Source organism: Mobula hypostoma, chromosome 4 (genome assembly GCF_963921235.1).
Source record: "Mobula hypostoma chromosome 4, sMobHyp1.1, whole genome shotgun sequence".
NCBI lineage: Eukaryota > Metazoa > Chordata > Chondrichthyes > Myliobatiformes > Myliobatidae > Mobula > Mobula hypostoma.
Window position 1 is genome coordinate 14,980,583 of NC_086100.1, and position 25,819 is coordinate 15,006,401.

Consider the following 25,819-nt stretch of genomic DNA (forward strand, 5'->3'; position numbering starts at 1 on the left):
CAAATATCCCCTGAACGTCTGCCACATTTCTTCCGTACAATTCCCTGAGAACATCTTTTCCCAATTTATGCCTCCAATTTTCTGCCTTATAGCTTCATATTTCCCCTTACTCCAATTAAACACTTTCCTAACTTATCTGTTCCTATCCCTCTCCAATGCTATGGTAAAGGAGATAGTATTGTGATCACTATCTCCAAAATGCTCTCCCACTGAGAGATTTTACACCTGACCAGGTTCATTTCCCAATACCAGATCAAGTACAGTCTCTCCTCTTGTAGGCTTATCTTGAACACACCTAACAAACTGCACCCCATCTAAACCCCTTGCTCTAGTGACATGCCAATTGATATTTGGGAAATTAAGATCTCCCAGCTCGACAACCCTGATATTGTTACACCTTTCGCAGATTCTGTCTCCCTATCTGCTCCTCAATGTCCCTGTTACTATTGTGTGGTCTATAAAAAACACCCAGTTATTGATCCCTTCCTGTTCCTAACTTCCACCCACAGAGATCAGTAGACAATTCCTCCATGTCTTCCTCCTTTTCTGCAGCCATGACACTATCTCTGATCAACAGTGCCACGCACCCACCTCTTTTACCTCCTTCCCTGTCCTTTCTGAAACACCTAAAGCCTGGCACTCGAATTAACTATTCCTGCCCCTGAGCCACTCAAGCTTCTGTAATGGCCACAACATCATAGCTCCAAGTACTGATCCACACTCTAAGCTCATCCGCTTTGTTCATAATACTCCTTGCATTAAAATAGAAACATCTCAAACCATCGGTCTCAGCGTGTCCCTTCTCGATCACCTGCCTATCTTCCCTCTCTCACTGTCTCCAAGCTTTCTCTATTTTTGAGCCAACCTCCTCTTCCTCCGTCTCTTCAGTTCGGTTCCCACCCCACAGCAATCCTAGTTTAAACTCTCCCTAATAGCCTTAGCAAACCTTCCCACCAGGATATTGGTCCCCCTGGGATTCCAATGCAACCCATCCTTTTTGTACAGGTCATTCCTGCTCCAAAAGAGGTCCCAATGATCCAGAAATCTGAATCCTTGCCCCCTGCTCCAATCCCTCAGCCACACATTTATCCTCCACCTCACTCTATTTCTATGCTCACTGTCACACGGCACAGACAGTAATCCCGAGATTATTACCTTTGTGTCCTGCTTCTCAACTTTCTTCCTATCTCCCTATAGTCTGCTTTCAGGACCGCCTCCCTTTTCCTGCTTATGTCGTTGGTACCAATTTGTACCATGATCTCTGGCTGTTCTCCTTCCCACTTCAGGATATCGTGGACGCGATCAGAAACATCCCGGACCCTGGCACCTAGGAGGCACACGAACATCCGTTCTTCTTTCCTGCGTCCACAGAATTCCCTTTCACTGCTGCCATCCTCTTCCTTTCCCTATCCTTCTGAGCCACAGGGCCAGACTCTGCGCCAGAGGCACGGCCACTGTCCCCCCCTGCTCTTGTAAATTAAAATGGGCTGGAGATTTTAATTTTGTGCAATTTGATAAGTACAGCATAAAGACGGACAGATAAGCTACAACCTTAAAATTAATATTTCCGTGCAAACAAGAAGAATCAAAGCTGTAAATGAGCAAACCTGATTGGTGGTTGCCGTGGCTGCAAAGGGGACACTTGTGGCAGACGTTGTTGCCGCGGAAACGGCTGCAGGATTAGCACCGTGCATCATGGGTACTTTTTAAATAAGTTGGTGGGAAATCGGAAAAGAGCAGCAGAGGAGCACAAGGGAGGGATTGAGGGCAGGGGTGGAGGAGGGAGAGAGGGGTGGAGGGAGAGAGGGGTAGGGAGAAGCCATGGTAACAATGCATGGAGGATAGTTGGACATCAGCAGCGGGTGCCATTACAGTAGGACAGTGAAGGACCAGGAGAGAGGAAAGGTGAGGTCAGAAAGGTGGGACAGGTTAGGAGGAAGAGAGAAGAAATGGGATAGTGATTAAGGATGGGGAGAGGAGAAAGTAGTAAACATTACGTAATATCAAAAAGAGAGACAAAAGAGGAAAATACTGATTAACAACAACATGTAGGTAAATCATTTTCATGTTCATAAATATTGATATTACATATCTTAAAAAAACATCAATTAGGGTTACATTCTATAACATGAAGCAGTTTAAAATGTTACTCTATGTACTGTATACTTTCAAACATTTAATTAAGCCACAGGTCATTAAAAAGTATTCAATAATTATCCATTATTGCAAAGCAAGATTTATAAAAGTTTTACTGCTTCATAATAATTAATAGGATCATTTGAATAGCTATATTATGTATCAAAGAGCTTGAATAATTCAAACTGTCCTTAGCAGTGAGAAGCGCAATCCATTCAAAGTCCACTTTGGCTTTTTGACCTAACTTGATTCCAATCAGATAATCAATTATCTGCAGAATAGATTTAAGTGTTTTGGTGGGGGAAGTGAATTTTTGTGGACCGGGTACTGGGGATAAGGGCATGTTGGCATTGGAGGTTTCGGTATATACCACATGGTTTAAAGGAGCATATTGCTATTGGAAGGAATGCTTGAACTGCACAGAGGAGGACAGAGAAGGAAATATTGTATGGCAAAAGTAAACAGGAACTCCACCGTGACCTGTTCCAGGCCTGGCTGTGAAAGGAGGCGGGTATGACGTGACTAGCATCCACATCTTGTAAAAACCCAGAGCTATAGAAATGCTAACAGAAGCTCCAAAGACCCCACCCCTGGGAGTGGATTGATCTGTCATGGCCTATGCCCTAGTAGGGGTGATGGGCTTAAAAAGAAGAAAAAAAGGAGGGAATGAACCTATCTGGAAAAATCATTTTGAGAGCAGTCAAGTTTATGATAGGCCACAAGGCCTCTTTACACTTCCGATCCTCTTCAGTGGAAGTTACAATGAAGTGTAGGAGTTTGAATCATTTTCTTTCACACTCTCTATCAGAGAGCAAGTTGGGCAGTTTCAAAGCCTCCAACAATTGTTTTTTTATGAGGCAAACTCAAGGATTAGGTCTCTATACGACCATGCTTCATGCCAGAGGACGATTTTGGACCAATGAGACTCCATGCTGGAGAATGAATCAACCAATGAAACTTCCAGCTGGAGAATCATTAACCAATGGCACTTTACGCTGGAGAACCAATGCACTATAACCCTGTCTCACCACACATAGTTTGCAAAGGAACATGATAGTGTAATCAACTATGTGACAGATGTATTTGGGGAAAAATGCATCCCATCTAGTCCCATTCATTGAAAGTGGAGCCAGTAAGTCTCCAGTTGTGCCTCTGTTTTTTAGTGCAGGGTCTTTGGCACAAGGTTATACTGACAGGTAAAGGGAAGGAACGGAAGTCAAATTGCTAAGGTCTGCTGCTTGACTGTTGGAGAAGATGCCAAATACAAGGGGAAGTGGGCACACGGGGGAAGGACCAGTGGAGGGAGGAAGACCTGAGGCATTAATTGGACGCGGCAGGCACAGAGGCAATGGACCCCAATGCAATGCCAACAGTGCGTGGAGCTGATCTCGGCAGTGGACCTTGAAGGGACAGTGAGTAAAAATTGTACGGGTACAGATAATCAAATAACAAAGCTGGCACCTACCAACACTTGTAGCGGGTGTCATGCACAATATTGAGCCTGCCCATCATGCATTGCAACAGGAAGGTGGATTTGAAAGGGGAAAAGAATTAAAACAACCCATCACATGTGTAATTAGAAACCATTGTCACAAGGAGGAAACAATTTGTTATTGAGGGAACAGGAGCTTGTGCTGTTTAAGTACACTCAAATCATACAATAGCCTAATCTACAAGAAAATAATGTGTTCTGTGTGAAACACATACTTAAAACATGTGTGCTGGTAGCTAACACTGATTAATATATATTTTTTTCTTTGCTGGCTTTGCACTGTCAGTCACCACACAGCTCAGACAACCAAGGGGTCTTCCCTATCTATGATTGTGCGGCACGGAGCAGAGCTGCAAGCACAACGCCCGTATAGCTTGGGGCGTCAGTTTGGAGTTCAATTCTTGCATCGTCCATAAGGCGTCTGCACGTTCTCCCCGTAACCCCGTGGGTTCCTTCCGGCTGCCCTGATTCCCTCCCGCTGTCCAAAGATGTAGCAGTAAGTATGTTAATCAGTCATTGTAAATTATCCTGCGATTGGGCTAGGGTTAAACAGGTGCAGCAGCTCGATAGACAGAAGGGCCTGTTCCATGCTGTATCTCTTTATAAATAAATAATTGAAAATTGCCTGTACTGTTTCTACGCCACCCACGTGCATGACAGGATGCCCTTGAGAAAGGTTATGTCTGGAGAAACAGTCCTCTGATGGGACATTAAACTCAGGTCCTCTAAGCTGAAGAGACAAGATCCCATGCTAGTATTTTGAAGAGCAGGGGTTCTCCATTGATCCAAACACATTTTGACACTGTGGAGAGGTTTACAGTCATAGACAGATACAGCACAGAAACAAGCCTTCTGGCCCTTTACACTACATTATTTTTTAAAATTCTCACCACATTCCCATCCCTTTCTCCCCAGATTCTACCACGTGCCAAACACACCAGGAGGAATTTACAGTGGCCAATTATCTTACCAAGTTGCACTTCTTTGGGATATGGGAGGATAGTAGAGCACCTTGGGGGGGAATCCTCATGCTTACTGGGAGAACGTCCAAACTCCTCACAATCAACGGCAGAGATCAGGATCAACCCTCCACCCTGGCACTGTGATGTAGGGGCTCTACTGACTTTTATAAATAATCTAATTATTTACCTCATTAGTGATCTGGTTGCCATGTCTCCCAGATTACCATAGGAATCTCAGAATGGATTTGATTTTTAGGATGGATCTAAACTTGGCGGCAAAGTGAAAACAGAAGTGGTTTAAGAATTACAACAACTGTTTTGAACTCTCTGTATCTGCAGTGAAGCTGTGCCATGCAAGCAGTAACCACCAGGAGGCGTGCAAGAGACACAGGAGATGGCAGATGCTGCAATCTGAAGCAAGAAACAATTTGAGAGAGGGATTCAGTCCATGAGGGGAAAGGTTTGTCCTTTGGGGGTCTAAACACTGCTAGAGGACGTCAATTTCTAGAGATGTACAGTGGAGAACATTCTGACCTGTTTGGCATGGGTGACCCTACCAAGAATCAAAGCACAAGGCCCTGACTCCAGCCAACATAGCTCTCTGGGTCCTTGAGGGCATGGAAACCTCTAAGCTCCTCGGCAAGGTTGTGGTCATCTCGGAGGCCCATGCAGTCCATGAACACTACCTCATTATACCTTTTTTTTGTGCACTATTTTTTCTTTTTACAAGTTGCAGTAATTTATAGATGTGTCTTTGCACTGCACAGCTTTTGCAAAACAACAAATTTCATGTCATATAAACCTGATTCCGCAGAATGAAAGGAGGATTGTGAGTTTATACTGATCTTCAGAATCAGAGTCAGGTTTAACATCACCGGCATGTCTTGAGAAATTTGTTGACTTTGTGGCAGCGGTACAATGAAATAATAATAATAGAAAAAAACATGAATTGCAGTAAATATATATATAAATTAGTTACATTAAAAAAGTAGTGCACAAATAGACATAAAGAAGTGGTGAAGTAGTGTTCGTGGGTTCAATGTCTGTTCCTGAATTGATGAGTGTGTGCCTTCAGGCTTCTGTACCTCCTTCCTGATGGTAGCAATGAGGACAAGGCATGGCCAGGGTGATGGGGGTCCTTAATGATGGATCCTGCCTTGAAGATGTCCTGGATACTAGGGAGGCCAGTGGCCATGATGGAGCTGACTAAGTTTACAATTCTCTGCAGCTTATTTCGATCCTGTGCGGTAGTCCCCCAGCAACCGCGCCTCCCCCCCCCATACCAGACGGTGATACAACTAGTTAGACGCTCTCCACGGTACATCTGTAGAAATTTGTGAGCGTCTCAACCTGCAGTTGATTTTTAGACAAAGTTGATGGTGGTCCCTTGCTTTGAACCTGGCTGACAGTGCTGGCAGTGTAAAGGTTTAACTGCGCTCCGACAGTGGACTTGGTTCACTCTAGTAATTTGTTTGTCCAAAGGGGCTCCAGTTCCGTGGAGGGAGAAATGGTAAAGAATGCAATTGAGCTGCAGAGCCACCTGTCCTTTAAACTTCAATGGCACAACGTGTAAGCTTAGACAGAGGGAGCCCAATAACTGATTTGGACGTTGTTCATACCAGCACACATTGCTGCCTTCAGGGAAATGTGAAGCAAATAAAACGAGAAAGCAGTGGTGATAATATTATCAGCTCTGTTGCAACAACACCCATGGCTGAATGCTGTGGGTCCCCTGAAGGTGTTAAAAGAGAATTCCGAGGGATTTTAAAATGACAATCCTTTTCCATTGTCAGTCGCATTTGCTGATCCTCCATTACGTTTCCTCCTTTCAAGTCAAGGGATAATCTTATGTACGGTGTGGTTTTGCACGGGGACCCACAGCAATCACTTTTATAGGTATGGACTATTTAAATAAAGGTACAGTGATGAAACACAATACCAGAGACAGAAGGAAATGAGAATGGGGCAGCTCATGCCAGGAATTATAAATCTGACTTTCTTCCTCAGCAGGTAATGAAATTGCTGGAAGATAGATTAACCCTTTCACACTCTTTTATTAATGACAGGGCAGCATCCTGCAATGTCCTTTGCTTCATTCTGAAAGCAGGTGGTGGGTTCAAGACAGACTGCAATGATTGGTGTCTGCACTTTGCAGTGCTTTGACATCAGTGTTGTTAAGAAGACATTCGGCCCATTGCCTTTGTGCTGACTTTTTTGCTACAGTGATTCAGGAAACTTACCCTATCAACTTATTTCTTCACCCCTGCCCCGGTTCCTCAGCGCATCATAGGAACCAACCTCCCAAACTCTGTCTACACTTCTCACAGCCTCAGTAAAACGGCCAGTATAATCAAAGAACCCACCCATCCTCTCCCATTGGACAAAGGAACATAAGGCATAGGAACAGAATTAGGCCATTCAGCCCATCAAGTTGTTCTGCATGTCTGACCTTGTGCCATTATAGTGCCTGCCTTAACCACTTCTCCTGGCAGCTTGATCCACACACCCACTGCCCTCTGGGCCCCTTTAAACCTTTCAGTTGTCAACTTAAACCTTTGCCATCAAATCCAGGGAAAGAAAAACAGTATGTGTTCACCTACCACAATAGCCTGCCTCCCCTCCATGGATTCTATTTGTATTCTTACTACCCCAAGAAAGCAACCAGCGTTATCAAAGACCCCACTCACTGCAGGCTTTCTCTCTTCTCCCCTTTCCCATCAGGAAGAAGGTACTAAAGCTTAAAGGCACAAACCACTAGGCTCAAGGACAGCTTCCTTCCCATTGTTATCAGACCCCTGAACTGTAAGATGGGCTCTTGGTCTCACAATCGACCTCATTATGAACTAATACAAATACCCATACTTCCTCAGGGCTCCTCAGGGCTCGCACCAACAGGTTCAAGAACAGTTATTATCCCTCAGCCATCAGGCTCTTGAATAGAAGGGGATAACTTCTATTGTATCATTTCTTAATGCATGCATTACTAAATGACAATAAAAGAGGACTGTGTGTCTTCATAATCTAATCTAATCTAATAACTACTCCCACTTAGCCCATCACTGAAATGTTCCTACAACCCATAATCTCACATTAAGGGCTCTTTATCTCATTATCTTATGTTCTCGTTATTTATTTCTATTTATTCATATTTGCATTTGCACAGTTTGTTGTCTCCTGCACTCTGGTTGATCTTTCATTGATCCAGTTATAGTTACTATTCTATAGACTTGCTGAGTTTGACTACAAGAAAATTAATCTCAGGGTTTTATGTAGTGACATATATGTACTCTGGTAATAAAATTCACTTTGATCTTTGAACACCACAACCAACAACCCTGCAAATTTCTCCTTCATCCACTCTAAAGTTACCCCATCGTAAAACCAGAGGAAGATGTTCACTAATGGCCTTGAGCAAGAACTCCTGGTGGCACAGGTTAACAGAGCTGACGGCAGTAACACCCCTCAGAAAGCCCCAGGCTGAATGGGCCTGGGGACGTGGAATCCATGCAGACGCTGGGTTTTTAATTGTGTTGAGCAGAACGAAATGAACTTCAATTTGTGTCCAGAGTGGTCAAAAGTGGATACAGTCATAGAGTCACAGAGCACTACAGCACACAAGCAGGCCCTTCAGCCCATCTAGTCCGTGCCGAGCTGGTCTTCATCTAGGCAGAAGAACAGTCACTACCCCTCCTGCATCCAGTCCGTAGCCCTCCATATCCCTCTCATGCATGAACCTCTCCAAACGTTTCCTAAATGTTACATAGAACATGCAACAGTATAGCACAGAAGAGACCACCTAGCCCAGAATATTGTGCCAACCCTTTAACCTACTCCAATATCTATCTAATGCTTCCCTCCCACATAGCCCTCCATTTTTCATGTCCCTATCTAGTCTGTTAAGTGTCTCTAATGTATCTGCCTTTACCACCACCCATCCCCTTATACCCAACACTCTACTGCTAAAAAAAAAGACCTCTGACATCTCTCCTACACTTCCTTCCAATCAACCTTAAAATTATGCCTTCTCGTATTAGCCATTTCTTCCCTGGGGAGAAAATGGTGCTGGCTGTCCACTCTACCTGAGCCTCTTATCACCTTATACACTTAAACAGTCTTATCATTCGTCTTATACAGATAAATGGTTTCATCAACCCCTTTATGACATCTCACAGATAAATCTACCTCACGCCTCTTAGGATGACTGCGTCATTGTGTAAAACCTGATATCTCTTTTCTTCATGATGGATGGACCATACACGCGCATGTTTAAAGTAAACCTGGGCTAACAGGCTCATGCAGATCTAAACTGGAGGGGGGACATTCCACAGTCATAAAGTCAAGCAGAAGGGAAGCGGGCATTTCGGCCCAACTCAACCATGTTGAGCAAGGTGCTACAAGGGCTAGTCCCATTTGCCTGTACTTGGCACATATCCCTCTGAACCAGAAGTTCCCAACTTCTTTTTTAATGTCATGGACACCTACCATTGACAGGAAGGTGACAGTAACTCAAATAACCATGCATTACAACAGTGGTGTGCAGAGGAGCATCTCTGAATGCACAGCACAGAGGCCACTGTGTGTAAATCAGCCATGGCAAAGAAGACTTGATGGGCCAAATGGCCTAATTCTGTTCCTACATCTTATGCTTTTAATTCAGGATTCACAATTCTTAGGCCTGGAGATATGAGTCTAGAGAAAATCTTGCGGGGGGGGGTGTACTTGAGCCCGGCTTAAGTACTTAAATTAATTAATGTGATTATAGTGCATTATGTTTGGATATCATTTTACAGGCATATTAAAAACAATCTTTCACTGAAATAATTGATTTTTGAACATTGCTTAATTTTATCATGTTTATTTGTTAAAAAGCTAGCTGCTTTTGTGCCATAGGTGTCATAAAAACTGAAATAATGGTGTTTGAGATTACGTCTGCTTTTTTTCTGGTGCATTTCAGCATTTCCAATTTACAAGCAGTCACTCAGTTCCTCAAAGCGCCAGCAGAGGGAGCATGGAGACCGAGGAGACCAAGCAGCAGATGAGTTTCATCCCAGGATTGCACTGGTGATTGAAGCCACATTTCCAAAGTACACACATTGAGGGTGTTCCTGTTGTTGCCCTTCCTGTTCAGGGTGGTTTGCTTGGCCGTTTCTGCTGGGACCCATATTGGGTTGGGTTTAGTTATCCATGGCTCAGTCTTGGCAAACCAGGTGGGGTTTCTTTTGCAATCCAGTCACCCAGTGCCAATGTCCACCACTAATAACAACCTTCCAAGCTCTCCTTTCCCCCCACCACCCAGAAAAGAGAGAGAGAGAGAGAGGGAGGGAGAGGGAGAGAGAGGGAAAGAGAGGAAGTGGGAGGGAGAAAGAGAGAAAGAAAGAAAAGTACTCTGAGCAATTCTGAGAGAGGCTGATTTTTGATTGGTAAGAGGGGCTAAAGTTTACAGGGAACAGGTGGGAGAATAGGTTTAGAAAAAAGATCATCCATGAGTGAATGATAGGATAGAGTCCATGGGCTGAATGACCTAATTCTGCATTTACATATCTAATGGGCCGAGGGAAGGAACAGGTGGTCAGGTGGAGATGGGGACAGGGTTTGCAAAGAGGGGATAAGGAAAGGTGAAGGAATGGGGGTGGGTGAGTAAGGGAGGGATGGTGAAAGATGCAGAATGCAAAATACCGCAGATTTATGATGCCTGCAATAAAACTGCAACTGCAGGAAACACTGAGCATCTGTGGAGAGAGAAACAGTCGATCACTTTAATGGAAGGACACTGGCACTGCTGTTCTCTCTACAGATGCTGCCTGACCGGCTGAGTACTTTCTGCATGTTCGCCTTCTGGTACAAATTTGAAAAACCTGTCTGCGAGAAGTCAAGAGAGAACGTTTATTTCACTCGGTGAGTGTTGAAGTCCCAGAACTCACCATGTAAATGCTCGGTAGAGGAAGAAACAGGGCAATTGCTCATTGATGGTGTTAGCCCAAGTTTACTTTATCTTTTACACTTGTATGGTCATTGATCATAGAGTACAGCACACAAACAGGCCTTTCAGCCTACATTGTTGTGCTAAACCAATTGAATTAGTAATCAAAAGTTTAACTAAACTTATCCCTTCTGCCTTTACAGTGTCTATATCCTTCTATTTTCCTCACATTCATGTGTCTGTTCAAACGTCTCTTAAAATCCCTAAAGTATCTGCCTCTACCACTACCTCAGGCAGCACATTCCAGTCACCCATCACTTTCTGTGTTTAAAAACTTGCCCTTCACATCTCCTTTGAAATTACCCCCTCTCACCTTAAATGCATGCCCTCCTGAGAAAAAAAATAACTGTCTGTTTACTCTGTCTATGTCTCTCATAAACTTATAATCAGATCTCTCTTTAGCCTCTGCCATTCCAGAAAAAGGAGGGAAGGGGAGGCAGAGGTCAGATTTTAAACAAAAGAACATAGAACACAGAACAGCACAGTACGGGCCCTTCGGCCCACAATATTATGCCAACCTTCTAACCTACTCTAAGATCAACTGAATCCTTTCCTCACAATTAGCCCTGCATTTTTCTTTCATCCATGTGCCTCTCTAAGAATCTCTTAAATGTCCCTAATGTATCTGACTCCACCATCAGCCCCGGCAACTGCCATGCATTTACTACACTCTGTGTAACAAAACCTACTACTGACATCCCCCCACCCCCTTAATTTCCTCCAATTATTAAAGAACACCACTCTGGGATACTTATGTTGATAATAAGTTTACTTTGAACTTGTTAATCCTGCTCCAACTTTTGGTCAGTCTGTACAGATGAGCTGAAGGGCTTTCCGCGTCCCCTCTGCTTCTATATGTGTGGAGCTGCTGGCATCATCTCCCATTTCCTTAGGTCACAAAGTTAGGAAACAAAGCCTTATTATTGTAATCTCGCGATTTAAAGGAGAAAGGCACCGGGGAGATCAAATTACGTGGAACGAAATGATTGGAATGCTTTCGTTAGTGCATTTTACATTTGACAAAACATTCAGCGGAAAACGTAGAGAAAAGAAATCCACAACTAATCCTGCGAGTGAGCTGGTGTCGAGCGCAGAGGTGTGGTGTGCTCACCTGGAGGGATGAAAGCAGTCTGTTGATGCAGCTGCATGTTTGCAAGGGCTTGTTGATATTGGAAAACACCGGTATTAAACATTGTCGTGGCACCATTGGCTTTTTCTAGTGTAGGTCTCTTTGGTAGTGGGGGAAGGACACCAGGAGGAAGGCCCTGCGAATGACAGGCAAAGGAGTGTACAAAAAAAAGACAAGGAGGAGGAAAAAAGAGACAAACAGAAGGGGGAAAAAAAACATAATCAGTATCAAGTGAACATTTTTTTTTTGTTTTTAGCCATTTAGCAAGCAAGCAACATGGAGGCATTTACCTGCTACAAGACAACAAAAGAACACAGAAACGATTATGTACAGCAAGCATTAACCCAATAAACTAATTTATTAGCGAAATAAACAGGAAATCTAAGTAACTGCACTTTATGCAACTACACACCACTGAGCAAGCAGTAAGTGAGACTGAATCAAAATAGTTTGCACTGCCAACTCCATGGCGATCAACATTAAAAGCAGGTGTTTACGAACATCTTTAAGAGTAATTACTAAAAGGAACATCGACAACACAAAGACAAGCCTGTTCTTCACAAACCCACCCACTATCCCATAAATAAAATTTAAAAACTTGCCGTGCAAAGCATGCAGGTATCACACACTGACTAACAAACATTTACACGTTACATTTTTAAAATCAAAAAATAAAAGCCATGCCAATCATATCAGTATTGAATTATTATGAATATATAGAATTAACAACCTCCCCCCTATGCTATGCTGTAGGGGCATCCCCATTGGTGATGAGCTGAGTGTGGTATGTCAGTTATCTCCACTATAGTTTCCTGAATTGCATCTTCTGGGCAATTTGCTTGCAAATTGTCCAAGATACTAAAAATTTTAGGCATTTTGAAATTTGCATGAATTTGTTCATGTTTATTTGTCTTTGTAGTATTCAGAGCCAATGGTGCCACAGTCAATTTATCACCGCCCTATGATGCTTACAACAAAAAAAGCAAATACTAGTACTCATTTTTATTTTGCTTTTAATGATTTATGTTGTAACTCGTAACCCTATTAATGCTACATGCCAAGCTAAAAGGTGAAAGGTCATAGTACCAGGTCAAAGGTTGCCTCGAGGGGTCGCTTCAGTGATTTGACAGCCGACTGAGTCTTAATTAGCAGGCAGCGAGCACATGATGGCAATGGGCCAATGGGGTTCAAGCGCATTAACATAAACAGCAAGCAGAGGTGCATCATGGGGGCAGCAGTGCATTGAGGGGAGGTGAGGAAAAAACAAATAAAAAAAAACAAATCATCGGAATGCCATATACAACAAATAACAAGACTAGGCATGCACAATAAAGGCACTACTGAGTAGTTATTGTGAGACTAAGGACTGTTACACACGTATAGTAGGAGTTAATCACAAGGGAAACCAATACTTCACTTAACTAAGCAAGATGGCATCCTTCTCCTGCACCCATTTGCAATTCGTGTTCTCTTACTTTCAATGAAGCCCCCTTGCCTTGCACCTATTGGCACCTTTCCCTGCACCCACTGGTGCCCCTTCCCTGTGCCCATAGGCACCTCTTTCCTGCAACCATCAGTACCCCTTTCCTGTACCCACAGCTGCTCCTTCTCTTGCATGACAGGCACCTCCTCCCTTGCACCAGTGGTGCCCAAGGTGTCTGGGCAGCGTCTGCACACTCCAGTGCGGCACCAGCATTCCCCTTCCCGTATCACACGCCCGGGTAGAGAAGCCTGTCCTTGGCTACGCATGGGCTCACGGGAGTTGTGTGTGTGGGGGAAATCCCCGCTTTCGGGGCTAGGTTCTGGTGAAGCCAGTTCCACAAGTCCCAGGAGTGGTGGGAGGGTGGTGCGTTGGCTGCCGTATGGTGCACACAGGTCCTGGACAGATCACAGACAGAAGCTGGGAATCTTCAGCATCATTACCCCCTACCCTAGCCTCCCCCCCCCACCTCCCAACTTGGGAGGGGGAAGAGAGAGACTGCACCAGGAAGTTTTTTTCTATGGGCCAGGGCACACTTAATACCCCCATGTAAAGTCATAAACAGTGACAAAGGTGAGAGAGGTAGCCTACAGCAAAAGAACAAGTCTTCCAAGCAGGTACAGGCCTTCACAAATCTAGTTTTGAGAAGAAGAACGCAAACGATAACATTTTAAAAAACGTCACAGCCTAGGAAATGGGACAGCAAATCACATTGCTGACTGTCCCTCTCTCACCAGATTAAGAGAGAAAAAAAAACAAAAACGGTGGCGGCGGAATTTAGCAACGGCAACTCCGCAGTGCCAGCCGGCCAGTTTGGAGAGCGCTAGTCACTCACCATAGCGGCTGCAGTCGCTGCGGCCTGGGCAGCAGCAGCCTGGTTGACTTGGTGTTGTGCTGCCTTTATCTTGGCCTGCAGGTGGGCAGGGGGATGGAAGTACTTGCACTTCTCCCGGGAGCACCGGCCCTTGATGTAATCCATGCACACGGTGACGGTGTTGTCGTTGGTGTCCACCATCGCGATGTCTGCTGGGTGGGCAAAGCGACAGTCGTTCTCGCCCCTCGTGCAGTTGCCACGCTGGAACTCCCTGCAGACCTGCGGTGAAGAAGTGAACACTTCAACCTTCATGCCACCCATCGCTTTAACGCTGCATCCTGCTCTCCCGCCTCACGTGACCTCCTACAGGAGCTTGCGGAATGACAGCTCATCTTCCGTCAGGAAAGCATCCTATCAGGATGTGTCACGGCCTAGTACGGCAATGGCCCTCTGCCTGAGACCAGAGGAAGTGGTGAAGTGTTGTGAATCCAATCATGCAAACCAGTCTCCCTCCACTGACTCCACTTCCCACTACCTTGGAAGAGCATCAGGCATAATCAAGGACCCCTCCCACCCAGGTCACTCTCTCTTCTCCCCTCTCCCGTCAGGCCAAAGATACAAAAGCTTGAAGGATTACACCACGTTACAGAGAATGGAGTGACATGCTTGGGTGGTGTGCACACCAAAGATCTTCACTGTACCTCAGTACTTGTGGGAATAATAAATCAATACTGCTCTGGGACTTCAAAATTAACAATTTCAGATAATCAGCCATTCCTGTTTGAGCCAGAATGGATCAGTTTTATTACAAGGTCATCCCCCTCAGGTTTTATTTCTCCATGGATGCTGCCTGATTTGCTAGGTATATCCAGCATTTCTTGTATTTCAGAGTTCTGGCAATGATTTGATTCTCACAGTCCCACCAAGTTTTCTCTCTCTCTCTGCCATCTTTACTCATCTCCTTTCACTTCCTCTCCTCAGACAGTGTAGCTTTGACTAATGATGTGACCAATGTGTCACTTGGATTCATTCTCTCTCCTGCCTTTCCTGCCCTGTGCTTTGGTTTATTTTTCAGATTTCCAGCATCTACATGTTCTTAGCTTTTGGACATTTGAACTTTCCCTAGTTTCATTCCTCTATGCTGCTCTCTATGAGCAACAACTCTATAAGCCATTGCTGAGACCACTTATGGAACAATGCATTCAGTTTCAGTCTCATTACTTATGCAGTGATATACTTACATGGGAGATGGGGGAGAGTTCATGGATTGATTTCTGGGATGTTTGTGGGGAAAAAATGAGCAGGGTGTGACACCGCCTCCCCCTTGGACTTTGGAAGATTAAGTGATAACTTGACATGTAAGATCATGATGGAATCGAGAAGGTGGACAATGAGGGATGCTTCCACTAATAGGGGAATTTAGATCTGGTGTCATTGTGTCAAGATGAGTTGGATATTCATTTAAAATAGGGAATTAAGATTTTGTCTTGCAAAGGGTCACAAGTCTTCTCCAGAGATGTATGAAGGGCAACTCAGTAATTTAAGGCAGAGACAGGCAGGTTTTTTTGTTAATAGAGGTGTCGATGGTTATGGGGTACAGGCAGTACAGTGGACCTTTCTTGGATATTCTCAATAGGTAAAGGCAGAAAAATTATTGAAGGTAGATAGGGACGTGGAGTTGGACCTACAGCCAATCAGATGTGATCTTATGAAACATCAGAACAGATTTGGCCTATAATTGTTCCCATTTCTCCTGTGAGCAAAGCTGAAGAAACAAACTCCAGATTTTGGCCAACTTTTGTTCATTACAGGAAAAGCCCTCTCCACCATTGAGAGCACCTACAAGGAGCGCTGCCATGAGAAAGCATCATCTATCAACACAGTAACATGCCCTTCCCAGATAGAACACAGTAACAGGCCCTTGCCACCCTAACAAGCCTGCGTTATTAACCCATATGTCTTTGGAATGTGGGAGGAAACTGGAGCTATGTAGAGTATAGACAAGCCCCTTACAGGCAGTGGCGGAAATTGAATCCCAGACCCTGGCCCTGCGATAGCGATACGCCAACTGCTATGCCACCATGCAGCCCATTCTGAGGTTCAAGAGAAGGTGCAGAAGTTAGAACTGGGGAGCGTCGAGGGAACATCGGCAGGCCGGTGTTTCAAGGTAAATAGAGGCTGAGCTTCTATCTTGATGGTGGACTCCTAGTTTTACAAATGGGTCGGATAGATTCGGAGGAAACACAAGAGCCCGCAGAGGCTTGAATCTGGAGTACTAATGTTCTGGGCATGCTATATTGGTGCTGGTCACTTGAGGGCTGCCCCTTGAACATCTTTCTGAGTGCTGGTTGTTGACGTAAACAGCTCATTTCACTGTATGTTTCAATGTGGTTGTGAGAAGTGAAACTCAGTCTGCTGGAGGACCAGAGTGGACCAGGCAGCATCTATGGGAGAAAGAATCTGTTGACATTTCAGGTCAAGATGACGATATTTCCTTTCCTCACACAGATGCTGCTCAATCCCTTGAGTTCTTCCAGTGGCTTGTTTGTTGCCAATACGTACAGAAAATGGTTCAGCTTATCCGGAAAATACAATGTCAAAGGTCATGAACACGACATTTTCACAGATAATAGGAAAAGTGAGTTCGGAATAAACCACTTTGTAGAACATAGAACATAGACCAGCACAACACAGAAACAGACCCTTTAAATTAAACCAATTAAATTAATAATGAAATGGCCAATAAACTAATCTCTTCTACTAACACAACATCCATAACCTTCGATTTTCCTCACATTCATGTGCCTATCTAAACGTTTCTTAAAAGTCCCTAATGTATCTGCCTCTACCACCACCCCAGGCAGCGCATTGCGGGCATCCACCCTCTCTGTGTAAAAAGTTTGCCCCTCATATCTCCTTTGAAAGTACCTTCTCTCACCTTAAATGCATGCCTTCTGGTATTAGACATTTCAACCTTAGCAAAAAGATACTGTCTGTTTACTCGCTCTGTGATTCTCATTAACCTTATAAACCTCTATCAGATCTCCCATTAGCCTCTGCCGGGCAGAGGAAACAATCTAAGTTTGTCCAGCCTCCTGCGATATCACAAGCCTTTCAATCCAGACAACACCCTGGTAAACCTCTTCTGCACCCTCTCCAAAGTCTCGATATCCTTCCCATAATTGTACGCAATACTCCAGATGCAAACTAACGGGAGCTTTATAAAGTTGCAACATAATTTCCTGACTTTTGAACTCAATGCCTTGCCCTGGTGAATAAAGGTAAGCAAGTCATATCATAAACACAAGAAACTGAGCAGATGCCGGAAATCCAAAACGACACATACAAAATGCTGGAGCAACTCAGCAGCAACCAGGGAAATAAACAGTTGCCGTTTGAGGCCAAGACTCTTCCTCAGGACTGGAAAGGAAGGGGGAAGAAGTGAGGAAGAGGAAGAGGAAGGACAGCTGCAAGGTGTGCCTTCTTAACCACCCTATCAATCTGTGTTTCCACTTTCAGGGGGCAACAAGATCCCTCTGTTCATCAAACCCTTACATCGGAGAATGGTAGGGATGTGATAACTTGCTCTCACAAGGGCTCAAGGTGAAGCTCTCAAAGTAAGTAGATGGGGGTGAAAATAGCAGAAGGTTTTGTAGTCAGAGTGAGATTGAGAAGAGAAGAACACAAACACCATCACTGGTCACAGTCACCAAGTGACTTATCTCACTGCTTTGAATTCCAACTGCATACAGTACTGTGCAAAATCTTGGGTATATATATATATATATATATACATATATATATATATGTGTGTGTGTGTGTGTGTGTGTATGTGTGTGTATGTATGTATATATATATATATATATATATATATATATAGAGAGAGAGAGAGAGAGAGAGAGAGAGAGAGAGAGAGAGAACGAACGCTTGGGTGCCTTAGACTTTTGCACAGTACTGTAGTAATTTTATGTATTACACTGTATTTCTGCTGCAAAAAAACCCCCAAATTTCATGGCATACTGTATGTCAGTGATGATACACATGATTCTGATATGGGTCACTGATGCGGACTGAGAGTGGGAAGGGGGCAGTGAGAGGGGAATCATGGTTGGGAAAATGGGAAGGGAAAGGAGAGGGTGCAGGAGGCACCAGAGAGACATTAGGTAATGATCAATTAACCAATTGCCTGGAATTAAATTACCTTGCTTGGCATCTCAGGGCTGGGTGTGTCTGCACTATAGCCACCCACTGAACCTGGCACTCCTCAGCCACCTGTCCCACAGCCATGCTGCGGTGTTCCGCACTCGCTATTCCCAACATCCTTTCCTCCTGTCAGGATTACAAACTCGCTCTCCACTCCACGTTAACAAATACAGTACTGTGCAAAAGTCTTTGGCACCCTAGCTATATCGATGTGCCTAAGAGTTGTGCACCGTACTGTACATACAAACATACCAATAGGAATAGACTACCTGGCTCTAGTACTTATACTATCACTTAATAGGATTGTTGACCGTAATCTCATTCCACCTTCTCATTTATCTCTCACAACAGAAGGATGTCCCTTTAGAACAGAGTTGCGGAAGAATTTCTTTAGTCAGAGAGTGGTGAATCTGGAATCCATTGCCACACGTGGCTGCGGAGGCCAATTCATTTGGGAATATTTAACACATGTTCTTGATTACTAAAGGTGTCAAAGGTCACAGGGAGATCAGGAGATTAGGACTGAGAAGGATAATAAATCAGCCATGATTGAACGGTGGAGCAGACCCGATGGGCCAAATGGTTTAATTTTGTTCCTACACCTTATAGTCCTGTGGTAAATTTTTCACCCTTCACTTATCAGGAATCTCTGCTTTACAATCCTCAATAATACTCCTTTTATGGCCTTTGAAATTAATGTTCCTACGAGCCACAACACCCCAGGGGGAAAAATGATTCAATTCAATCTTAAATGAGGGGTTCCCTTAGTTTTAGACAGTGACCCTTAGTTCTAGATTTACTCACAAGAGGAAACATTCTCACAAAACTTTGGGATCTTGTATGTTTTAATCAAAGTAATCTTCTAAGCTCTCCAGATAGACTCCAACCAACCGCAGTTAAATTTTAACTAAGTTATGAAATAGTCTAGGAAGGTGATTGTTTGTCAGAAAGGTGATTCACTGCCACCTTCTAGACAATGATAAGGAAAAATGGTTGACCTTTCCAATGACACTTACATGAATAAATAAGAGAATTCTCAAGATACAACCAATCTTTATGCACAGCCGACTCCAAAGTTCTTTCTGATTCCTGAAATTTACTATGGACTGCGCAGTCAGGAATCTTAAACAGGCAACTCCCCCAACAAAGAGTCTCATCCATTTAACTACAAGGGGAAACTTGAGTGTATGTTGCTCACAATTTTCACTCAGTGACAAAGGCTGAATGGCCACTTTATTAGGTACACCTGTACACCTGCAAATTTCCAATCAGCCAATAATGTGGCAGCAACTCAATGCATAAAAGTGTGCAGACATGGTCAAGAGGTTCAGTTGTTGTTCAGACCAAACATCAGAATGGGGCAGAAGTGTGACCTAAATGACTGACTGGGGAATGATTGTTGTTGCCAGATCGGGTGGTTTGAGTATCTCAGAAACTGCTGATTGCCTGGGATTTTCATGTACAATACTCTCTAGAGTTTACAGGGAATGGTGCAAAAAACAAAAAAAAAAATCCAGTGAGTGGCAGTTCTGATGGCAAAAGTGCTTTGTTAATGAGAGGTCAGAGGAGAATGGCCAGACTTAGTGACAGGAGGGTGATAGTAATCCAGATAACCACATATCACCTGTACCTAATAAAGTGGCCACTAAAAGCACATGGATAAATAAGGATCCTCAAGATACAACCAATCTCGATGCAGAGCCAACACCGATGTTCTGTTTTGACTCCTGGATTTACTATGGACAGCAAAATCAGGAATCTTAAACAGGTAACTTCTTCAACGAGGAATCTCATCTATTTAACTACAAGGGAGAAAACTGAGTTTATGTTGCTCACCATTTACAAGTCCATTTGATATAGGAGCTGAATTAGGCCACTTGGCTCATTGAGACTGCTCCTCCATTTCATCATGGCTGATCTATTTTCCTCTCAGCCCCAATCTCCTGTCTTCTCCCCCTATCCCTTCATGCCCTGGCCAGTCAAGAATCTACCAACCTCTTCCTTATACTGTATACACATAAGGACCTGGCTTCTGCAGCCGCCTGTGGCAACGAATTCCGCAGATCTTAAAGGAATCCCAACAGCCAAATTCAGAAAAATTATTCTCACTCTCAAGGATAAGAGTACATTTGGAGATACAGATGCTTTTGAAAGTCAAGCGTGCTCTTCTGCCAATAGTGAAGATCGTTGCCAAATGAATAATCTGTTTACGACTAAATGATTTTTCCTCAAATAAAATTCAGGATTGGCTGACTTGTTTGGAATATCTTTAAGTGGAGCTGACTGGACAAGGTTGAATGTCTTTTGCAAGCTGATAAAACTTGTTTACATTCCACATCTTTCACCTCTCCTTGTTCCTACAAGTTTTTCCTTTAAAGCCTCCTTTACCAAGATCTCATTTACCTGTCCTAGTATGTAAAACAAAACTGGGGTGCCATGGTAGTGTAGTGGTTAGTGCCATGCTGTTTCAACTTGTGCTGTCGGAGATCAGAGTTCAATTCCAATGGTGTCTGTAAGGAGTTTGTACTGTACGTTCTCCCCTTGAGCACGTGAATTTCCTCAATTTGCTCCAGTTTCCTACCAGTTAGTAGATAAATTAGTCATTGTAAATTGTCCTGTGATTAGGCTAAGATTAAATAGGTGGGTTTCTGGGCATTGTGGCTCATTGGGTCGGAAGGACCTGTTCTGCGTGGTAGCTCTAAATAGAGAAAAAATCTCCTTGTGTTACTCCTGCTATATTTTTGTTTGATAATAGCTTTTGTAATTTTGTAAGATACAAATGCAAGTTGTTAGCATGGTTAATTTCTTGACTTTCTCTCTATTGTGCAATTTCAGAAGCCTTTCTTCTCATAAAACTGTCTCATACACCGAAGAAACTAAATTCTGTCATACAGCAAATTCAATGACGATATTAAAAAGACTTTGGACCACTACTTAGGTTAAATTATCATAGTGTCATAGAGCACTACAGCACAGAAACTGGCCATTCAGCCCATCTAGTCCATGCCAAACTATTACGGTGCCTAGTACCATCGACCTGTACCTGGACCATAGCCCCCCCATACCCTTCCCATCTATGTACTTATCCAAATTCTTCTTAAATGTTGAAATCTTTCCATGCCCATGATTATTTTTGGCAAATTTTTCCACAGAAGTGGTTTGTCATTGGCTTCTTCTGGACAGTGTCTTTACAAGATGGATGACCCTAGCCATTATCAATACTCCTCATAAATTGTCTGCCTGGTGTCAGTGGCTGCATAACCAGGACTTGTGTTATGCACCAGCTGCTCATATGACCATCCACCATCTGTTCCCATGGCTACACGTGGTCCTATTCGGGGGTAAGCAGGGTGACCTGTAGGCTAGCAGAGGGAAGGGACACCTTCCACCTCCTTTGGTAGAGACGTATCTCCGCCTCGCCTCTTCTCTCGAGCAGGGAACTCAAATGAGGTAATGGATATTTGAATGTGTTCATCTCTCCAGCCAATCAAAAGAAGTTTCATTCCCATTTGAGTTAATTCTTCTTCTTTTTAAAATATATGGACTAGAATATAAAAGCATAATTCGTGTTAGAATGTAAAAGCAAGGATATAATACCGAAGCCTTATAAGGTATTGGTCGGACTGTACTTGGGAGTATTGTGAGCAGTTTTAGGCTCCTTACTTAAGAAAATATGTACTGGCATTGCAGAGGGTCCAGAGAAGATTTATTAGAATGATCCTGGGAATGAAAAGGTTATCTATGAGGAGTGTTTGATGGCTCTGGGCCTGTACTCACTGGAGTTTTGAAGAATGAAAGGGAATCTTATTGAAACTTATCAAATATTGAAAGGCCTAGATAGAGTGGATGTGGAGAGGATGTTTCCCATAGTGAGGAAGTCTTGGACCAGTGGGCAAAATCTCAGAATAGAAGGATGGCCATTTAGATCAGAGATGAGAAAGAACCCGCTTTAGCCAGAGGATGATGAATCTATGTAATTCATTGCTACAGACAGCTATGGAGGCCAAGTCATTAGGGTATATCTGAAGTGGAGGTTGTTAGATTCTTGATGTCAAAGAATATGGGTAGAAGGCAGAAGGATGGTGTTGAGAAGGATAATAAATCGGCATAATTGAATAATGGAGCAGACTCGATGGGCCAAATGGCCTAATTCTGCTCCTATGTTTATGGTCTCATGGCCTTTTTTTCTCCATCTTCACACTCTGCACACACATTAAATGTTCTTATATAGTATGAATTGAGTTTCCAGTTAGTTGCTGCTTGTATGCCATCTGTCTGGACACAGAGATCAAGTTCTCCAGGAGATATGCCATTAGACTGTGGATTTGATCACATTTCAGCATCCTGTCTGCAATTAATCACCTCTAATGATGGCTATTTAATCAGGCAATCTTAACCAGTTGAGGCTGTTATGAGTTTGATAGATATATTAATATGACCGGATGCCAACTAATGCATATGCATGAGGAAGATGCAGATGGTTAACAAGATAGATTTTAGTCATCTACAATCACGTGATCAACTCATCAAGCCTTCAACTATTTCTTTGCAGCAGCTGTTAATCTATGCCTCTCAGTGGTGTAGCGGTTATTGAAATTGCTTTACAGCACCAGTGACCACCAACCAGGGGTTCAATTCCCATCGCTGTCTATAAGGAGTTTGTATATCGTTCCCATGATTTCCCCCAGGTACCCCAGTTTCCTCTTACTTTTCAAAGATGTTCAGTTAGAGTTATTGAGTTGTGGACAGGCTATGTTGGTGGCTGTAATCGTGGTGACACTTGTGAGCTGTCCCCACCAGAATCCTCAGACTGTGTTGCAAAACAACTCATTTCTCTGTATGTTTTGATATACATGTGACAAATAAAGCTAATCGTATTCTTAACTTAATCAAACATTTCCACTGAATATTAATATAGCCCAAGACCTCCAATCCAGGCAGTACCCTAACAAACCTCTTCTGCATCATCTCCTTAACCTTCTCATCCTTCCTATAAAGGAACAACCAGAATTGAATGCAATATTCCAGACGCAGCCTATCAGTGTTTAGACTGAGTAGAAAGCCAATGTCTTTTTCCCAGGGTTGAAGTATCTAATACAATATGTTATATTGAAGTTGTATAAGATGCTGGTGAGGACCTATTTGGAGTATTGTGTGCAGTTGTGGCACCTACCTACAGAAAAGATGTCAATAAGACTGAAAGCGTCCAGAAAAAATTTACAAGGATGTTACTTGCACTTGAGAACCTGAGTTGTAGGGAAGGATTGACTAAGTTGGAACTTTATTTTCTGGAGTGTAGGAGAATGAGAGGAAATTTGATAAAGTTATAAAAAAAATTGAGGGGTAGGGATAGGGGTATGGATGAGGTTGGGTGAGACCAGAACTAGAGGTCATGGGTTAAGGTTGAAAGGTGAAATGTTTAAGGGGAACATGAGGGGAACTTCTTTACTCAGAGTGTGGTTAGAGTGTGGAACGAGCTGCCAGCAGAAGTGGTGGATGCAGACTCGATTTCAACATTTAAGGAGGAATTTGGATAGGTACATCTTATGGTCCACGTTCATTGGTCCCTCAGAGTAGTCGTCCTAGCTGGCCTTTGTTAGTTGGTGGATTGAGTGCAAGAGCCATGAGATGATGTTACAGATCTATAAAATCTGGTTAGACATCACTTTGAGTATTGTGTCACCTCATGAAAGGAAGGATGTCGAAGCTTCAGAGTGTGTGCAGAGGAGATTTACCAGGACGTTGTCTAGGTGAGAGAGGATGTCTTCTGAGGAAAGGCTGAGTGAGCTAGTACTCTTATTCTTTAAAGCAAAGGAGGGTGAGAGGTAACTTGACAGAGATGCACAAGATAACAAGAGACATAGGTCGAGTTCCAAAGACGTTTCCCAGGACGAAATGACTAACATGAGACATAATTAAAGGTGATTAGAATAAAATATGGTGTGGTTTCAGAGGTTGGTTTCTACAGAGTGCAAGGGGTGCATGAAATGCTTTGACAGGGATAGTGCTAAAAGCAGGTACTGTATGTTAGGGTCATTTAAAAGGTTCTTAGGAATGCATATGGATTAAAGAAAAACGGAGGGCCATGTGGAAAGGAGTGTTAGATTGATCTTGAAGTCGGTTAAGGCTCAGCACAGCATTGTGGGCCACTGGCCTTTACTGTGGTGTACTGCTCGATGTTCTATCTTTTATCCCTGGACTTCCCAGCCTGACGTTAGACTGCTACAACAACTGCCTCTTTCTCAATGTCAGCAAGACCGACGAGCTTTTCACTGACTTCAGAAGGGGGGGGAGATCAGAGGTGGAGAGAGTTAGGAACTTTAAATTCCTCGGTGTTATCACTTCAGAAAACCTGTTCTGGGCCAAGCATATGTGCAATTATGAAAAAAGCACGGCATGTCTCTACTTCCTTGGGAGCTTGCAGGGATTTAGTATCATGTCTAAGACTCTGACAAACCTCTATAGATGTGCAGTAGAGAGAATCTTGACTGGCTGCATCACAGCCTGGTATGGAAACACTAATGCCCCTGAATGGAAAATCCGACAAAAGGTGGTGGATATGGCCCAGTCCATCACAGTTAAAGCCCTCCCCACCATTGACTTTCTAAATGGAGTGCTGTCGCAGGAAAGCAGCATCCATCATCAGGGACCCCCACCATCTAGGCCATGCTCTCTTCTCACTGCTGCCATCAGAAGAAGGTACAGGAGCCTTGGGACTCACACCAGCAGGTTCAGGAACAGTTATTACCTCTCAACTGTCAGGCTGTACAACCAATGGGGATAACGATTTCACTGAAATGTTCCCACAACCTAGAGGCTCACCTGCAAGGACTCTTCATCTCATGTTCTTGATGTTTATTGCTTATTTATTATCATTATATTATTTCTTTTTGTATCTGAACAGTTTGTTGTCATTTACACACGGTATGTACACCTGACTGGTGCGGCCATTCACTGATTCTATTATTGTTGATGGATTTATTGAGTATGCCCACAAGAAAATGTATCTCAGTGTTGTATATGGTGACATATATAGATAATAAATTTGCTTTGAGCTTTGCCTGTGGAGTCACCACTAGGTATATATCAGCAGGGGGAGAAAGAAGAACTGTGTGACGTTAGCAGACGTGGGCGCAGTTTGTGGGCTGTACTGAAACTTGCCAGGTTGTCAGCAGAGAGGCTGGCGTGATTTACTCCCGGTATTGAGGAAAAACTGTTGCCTGGCTGTCATTCTGTGGCCCTTAGAGCTCCTATTATGTCGTTACTGATGGGAATAGGTGTTGTGCAAGTAATAATGTCAACCCGTACACGTCCGACACCAGTGAAATGTCAGACGCATTACTGGAAATACACAGTCAAGTTCACATCTGCCAAGATTCCATTCAGAAAGAATATTCAGCCCAATCAACTCCTGGACAAAAGAGGTTTTTTTTGAATGAAAAATTGAAAGATTAGCTTTGTTTATCGCATGTACATATCTCGAAACATACAGTCAAATACGTTGTTTGCGACTACAACCAACACCGTTCAAGGATGGACTGGAGGCAGCCCACAAGTGTCGCCATACTTCTAGCACCAACACAGCCTGCCTATAACTTGCTAACCATAACCAGTACATCTTTG

General features: G+C 43.5%; 1 protein-coding gene across 11 annotated transcripts in view; it reads right to left on the minus strand.

The window, feature by feature from the left end:
- Positions 1 to 25,819, minus strand: part of mbnl1 (muscleblind-like splicing regulator 1) — a 331,477-nt gene that overhangs the window by 17,496 nt on the left and 288,162 nt on the right. For 7 of the 11 annotated variants that reach the window (XM_063045328.1, XM_063045320.1, XM_063045323.1 and 4 more), the window contains 5 exons: positions 14,015 to 14,272; positions 12,786 to 12,839; positions 11,682 to 11,835; positions 3,602 to 3,637; positions 1,608 to 1,702 (listed from right to left, as the gene is read on the minus strand). In XM_063045328.1, the coding sequence (XP_062901398.1) occupies positions 1,608 to 1,702; positions 3,602 to 3,637; positions 11,682 to 11,835; positions 12,786 to 12,839; positions 14,015 to 14,272 (597 nt within the window). The remainder of the gene's footprint in view (positions 1 to 1,607; positions 1,703 to 3,601; positions 3,638 to 11,681; positions 11,836 to 12,785; positions 12,840 to 14,014; positions 14,273 to 25,819) is intronic. The other 4 variants (XM_063045325.1, XM_063045326.1, XM_063045330.1 and 1 more) reach the window with 4 other exon arrangements.